Here is a 5,873-nt window from a genome sequence, read left to right as displayed (position 1 = left end):
ATATATATATATATATATATATATATATATATATATATATATATATACATACATACATATACATACATACATATATATACATACATATATACACATATATACATACACACATACATATTAATGAACTTATATAGTATACAGTGCTCGGGTGTATGTATATAATAAACTACTACAAATTATCGTTAGAGTATCTGCAAAACTTGAGTCAAGGACAGTGAGTTTGTATTGGCCCTGAGTAGTGTTGGTGAAAATAATGAAGTCAAACCAAATAGTCATATTTTGAAATCATCTTATATATATATATATTTCAGGTTTGCATAATATATAATACAAAATGCACCTGGTATGCAAACATTTCATGTATGCATGCATGCTATGTATGTATGTATGTATGTATGTATGTGACTGTTATACCTTGATGCACTTTGATATCCTTGTTTATCACAATAAGATATTGTGAAATTTAATTAATGCTTCTAATTTAATTAATTAATTTAATTAATGCTTCTAATATTTTTCTAATCAAAATTCTGAATCTTACTAGAGGGTAAAATAACTTATCATTCTAATATATCTCGATTCAATCAATTAGAGTATAAATGAATTGTTTAATAAAGAAATACAATATGAAGGACGCCTTGTTAAAAGCCAGAAAATCAGCAACATGTATATGTAGCAGACAGGCCCTTCTCTTCCTGGTTAATCCAAAGTAAAATATAGTAAGTGAAGAAACAAGAAGATAAGTGCAATTGAATTTCTGTGTAGGTGTAAGTCTCATTACAAGAGAAGCAAACGAATGGCATGCATTACTTGTTTGTGGACATGACAGGGGGGGGGGGACTCCTGCTAAAATACAGGTCTGGATTTTTACATTCAGAATTAAGGATAGGGATAGCAGCCCTGCCATGTAAAAATATTTCTTGCTATGAAAACATCGACAGAAAAAACAAAACAAAACTAGCCTCTCTCTCAAGTCAAAAAGGTTTTCTATCTCAAAGATTAATGACATGCTTGGATAAAATCAAATCTTTTTGCCGAAGACAGAAAGAATCAGAAGCGGTTAGAAAGGAAAATGAGGACTTTGGAGGGAGGACCATGTTGTTGGTCCATGCTCTGCATGGAGTTGAAGGGCAAAGAAAAAGATGAAGCACAAATGAAATGAAAATGATAAGAGCTGGTAGACACAGGGGATGTCATAATGGCTGTGTTGATATAAGGGACAGTTGTTGGAGTAGTTGCTATGGAGAGGAAACTAAAGGTAACTATTGGAAGCAATTAAGTCAATTCTGAGAACATTCTTTTTTTTTTTTTTACTCAGGTGTGGCTGTGTGGCAAGAAGCTTGCTTACCAACCACATGGTTCAGGATTCAGTCTCACTGTGTGTCACCTTGGACAAGTGTCTTCTACTATATCCTTGGGTAGTGAGGGAGCATCAAAGCCATGTGTTGAGAGGAATTCTTTGGGGTTTGGATAATTCACCTCTGGAAACATGGGTGTTTCATTCAACATCCTTAAACAAACCTTATTCAGGGACCTTTTGAGCAGGGTGGGCTACTCAGCCTGAAGAAAATTCTAACTGGGCCCCACCTGCAAGGTTATGCACCGTTTATCTTAATATGAGATCAACTTGTCACACACTTATCGTTGTGATGCATGTGCCTGGTGTACCCTTATCAGACGGGTAGTCATGATGGGTATACTGGGCTTTGTATATTTTACCCCAGTGTCACTTTGATGACATGCAATGTTCTCTCACTCAACAACAATAATAACAATAATAATAATAATAACAACAATGTGTGTGAGTAATATAGTATGAAGAGTATCTAATCTTAAGAATAGTTTCATATTTCCACTACAACATCATAGAACACTAGTATTTTTACATCTTATGGACCCATGAGGATAAATCAAGTAGTTTTACTGAGTGCTGTTTTACTGTATATTTAAATCCTGTTGTTCCAAGACATCACCAACACAATTGCTTCTCAAACAAGGAGAGGCACCACTACCATAATGCACATCACCACTGTCGCCATTCATTCTAATTTATTCTAAGAGGTACATGTTTAATTTTGATTTAACTTGCTTAGACCAAAGTTCCAATCCCATTCCTTGTAATACAAGTAATATTGCTTCCAGCTTGGAATTTATGATAAACTACAGTTTCTTTCTTTCTTTCTTTCTTTTCTCTCTAAATATCATATCTGCTCATCTACGAAACAAGACACAAGCAAAGTTGTATAAATCTAAAGCATTATTATCAACGCAGAACTTTTGTGGCCTTTTAGCATATGGGTAACCATAACAACAGAACAATAGCCATGGCAAAAAAAAAAACAAAAACAAAAACACAAAAGCAACTCAAAGTTTTTCTATGAAGAGAATGCCTTTAAATTCATTTTAATTATTTTAACTATTCTTCATGCAATGTTGTTACGCTGTTTCATTGTGGGAGATATTAGGGGATTTTGTAAAGGATTCAGCTAATTTTCTATAGCCAAGAACGGAGATTATCATGAATAAAATTTAGAGGCATTGTCTAACAACAAAGCATAACCATTCCAAGAGAAAATTAAACACAACAGCTCCAGGGTGGTTATCTTGGGATAAAATTCTCAATGTAGACTGTTCACTAGAACTGGTTATCAGCAGGATGGCTTTGTCAGCATCAAATATACATGCAACAGAATTCTCATCAAAAGCACTTCTTAAATAAAAGAAAATCTTTTGCCAAGCATTTCTCCAAACCAAATTCAATGTTTTTTCTGGCACAAATTCACAAATCAAATTCATCATCATCATCATTTAACGCCCATTGTCCATGCTGGCATGGGTTGGAGAGTTTGACCAGAGCTGGTAAGCTGAGGGGCTGTACCAGACTCCTGTCTGACTTGGCATGGTTTCTACAGCTGGATGCCCTTCCTAATGCCAAGCACTCCGAGAGTATAATGGTTTCAACACAATTCACAATATTTTGGCAAATAGTGACTGTAAACATTTACCAGTTTAAAATATAAACAAAGAGAGGAGGAATATCATATATATATATATATATATATAATGTAAGGTAATGAAAATGTACAGCTGTTTCTCACTATAAAGTAACTCGTGTGTACACCACACATCCATAATAACCACTGGAAAGAAAAATATCTGAGGTTATTTGATATAACAAAAAACACAATCTACCACCACTGCACCTTAATTATCCTAATTATAGACTTAAATCCAAACAGACTGGTACAGGTAAATATTGAGAAACTGGAGCTGTCACAGAAAATTGATACCTGTCAAATGGAGCAGCTGGTACATGTTCTTGAAGAATTAAAAATATCAATACTAATTCTAGCTTGTATGCTTATTGAGATGGCAGGAATTCTAGACAATTAAGAAACCTCTCCATGATTAAGTTAAGGGGCTAGACATCACAGCCAAAATATCTTTCGAATCATATCCTACTGTTTTAAAAGAAGGAAGGACACAGTAGGCAGTATATATAATCTTAGATAAACAGAAAGACTGAAGGGCACGATGGGAACACTTTTGGTGAACCCAGGTCTGCTACTTCAGAGACAACTCAGGGCTAAAAAAAAAAAAACATGAAATATGTAAAATATCAAAATAAAAGGTCTGAAATTTGAATGAGTTCTATTGTTTTCTGAACAACAAGAAAATATTGCTGTCTTTTAAGTAAAGATGAAGATTTGATTTGTACAAAGAAACTAGAGCAATAAGCAAATAATACTCATAACAGATTTTTATTCAGCCTGCCAGCTAGTTGTGACATCAGGTTTACTATTTCATTAGCAGAAGTGAGCATTTAGCAATGCAACCACAATGCTGATGTATTTCTGCGATCTTTAACATCATACATCTGCAAGATATGCAATCTCAGGATAAATACCACAGTTTATAAGACTTTCAATGACATATCTACTTTAAGTTTGATACCAAGATTACTATTTTGAACTAATTGTTGCTCAAAACAGATTTTTTTTTTTTTTTTTTTTTAATGGAACTGAAGTAGAAGCACACATATACACTGCACAGTAAAATGTAGCAGAAATCTTATAACAAAAACGCAAAAGAAACAAAAAATAATGGCCATACCAAAGAAAAGAACAAGATCAAAGCAAGCAAAATAAAAGAAAAAAAGCAGAACTGAGCTCAATACCAAATATATCAAATAATAATATAGAAATGAAATCAAAAGAAATCAGTAAAATAACCAGAAAAAATTACAAACTGAAAAGTTTTATCGCAAAAAAATGACAACATAAGAGAAAGAGAAAATAATCAAATGCTCCCATTGAAAAGCAACAAACCGTGTTGGTCTGATTTGGGACTCCTGCTGCGGTAGAGTTTGATGGTGTGCCACCAGCTGCAGAAGATGAAGACTGTTCACTCGCTGGCCCATCCATTGTGCTATACTGTTTCTGGCGATTAATGGCCTGTTATGTAGGCAGGGTGACAGTCAGTGAATTTAACAAGATAAGACGCTTCAAACTTAGGAGTCACAAACAAATGAGAACAAAAAAAAAAAACATTTGATCGGAATTGTTAATAGTTTAACAATTCCCTGGTTATATTTCCAATGAAATAAGACTGTTTATGTTTCAATTAATATTTAAAATAATAATTAAAAAAAAAGAAAATAGAAAGGATTTAGTAAAAATAACTAATTTCCTAATTAATAAGTTTTTCTTTATCATTTTTGTTTCTTTCAGCTTTTTAAAATATCCTGCAATAATAGGATTTACATTATTTACATTTGACAGATATTTGTCCTCATCTTGTTTGTTGTTAACACGTTTCGGCTGATATACCTCCAGCCTTCATCAGGTGTCTTGGGAAATTTTGAACCTGGGTTCTTATTCTGAAGATATTTTTTGATGTTATTATTATTACTGTTATTATTATTATTCATGTCACTGCTTGGAACCAAACTCAGAATCTTGAGGTTAAGAGCACAGGCTATTAACTCCAAAATTCCGAGTTCAATTCTAGGCAGTGACCTGAATAATAATAATAATAATAATAATAATAATAATAACATTGAAAAATACCTTAGGAATGAGAACCCAGGTTTGAAATTTCCCCCAAGACACCTGATGAGAGCTGGCGAGTATATCAGCCGAAACGTTAACAACAAACAAGATGAGGATAAATATCCGTTGAATGTAAATAATGTAAATAATGTACATAATTTCTCATCTCTTAAATATAGATCTGTATTAATAATATGATTTTTTCTTAAAATTATTATGAGAAGTTTTAATTTAAATATGACCACTTTAAAAGGAGAGGTTGTGTGCTGTGGAACCAGAAGGAGTCTCAGGCAGGTTGATATGAAAAAGGAATAACAAAAATAATGCAACCAAACAGCATGAAGCAGCCAAGCTCTAAATACACACTTTATCTCTTAGCATTGTTGCCAGAGGCAAAATGTGACCTCGTTTTTTCAGGATTTATAAATGCACCAAGCGTTTATACTAATTTACCAAGGATAATGCTAACTGAAACAGCACATTACCTCAGTTCACCAACAGTGATGATGATGATGATGATGACGATGATGATGATTGAAGCTTGTGTGGACTTCGATGTGTGAGCGTCCAGTTGTTTGAGGCTCTGAATCAACTTGCCTATTGAATTAACGTACAAAATCACTTGAGGAATCCGGACACCTGTAGCCTTAATGCAATTTTCAGGTAGAATCAGCACGAGACACGTGTGACATGCTTCAGCCTTTAAATTACAGGTACAGTCCAAATGGTGGGCTTCTGTACAGTCTCTGCTTTCCTTCTACCCAAATCTATTCATAAGGCTCAGGTCAACCCAAGGATGTGGAAAAATGCTCCTACCCAAAA

General features: G+C 33.8%; 1 protein-coding gene across 1 annotated transcript in view; it reads right to left on the bottom strand.

Moving 5' to 3' along the window:
• The window catches only part of LOC106870034 (sodium/hydrogen exchanger 9), a 124,381-nt gene that overhangs the window by 37,656 nt on the left and 80,852 nt on the right, over window positions 1–5,873 (bottom strand). The window contains exon 14 of the mRNA XM_052974351.1: window positions 4,329–4,454. Within this exon, the coding sequence (XP_052830311.1) occupies window positions 4,329–4,454 (126 nt within the window). The remainder of the gene's footprint in view (window positions 1–4,328; window positions 4,455–5,873) is intronic.

This window comes from Octopus bimaculoides, chromosome 18 (genome assembly GCF_001194135.2).
Source record: "Octopus bimaculoides isolate UCB-OBI-ISO-001 chromosome 18, ASM119413v2, whole genome shotgun sequence".
NCBI lineage: Eukaryota > Metazoa > Mollusca > Cephalopoda > Octopoda > Octopodidae > Octopus > Octopus bimaculoides.
The sequence above is the reverse complement of the archived record's forward strand: the minus strand, read 5'-3'. Positions and strand labels throughout refer to the sequence as shown.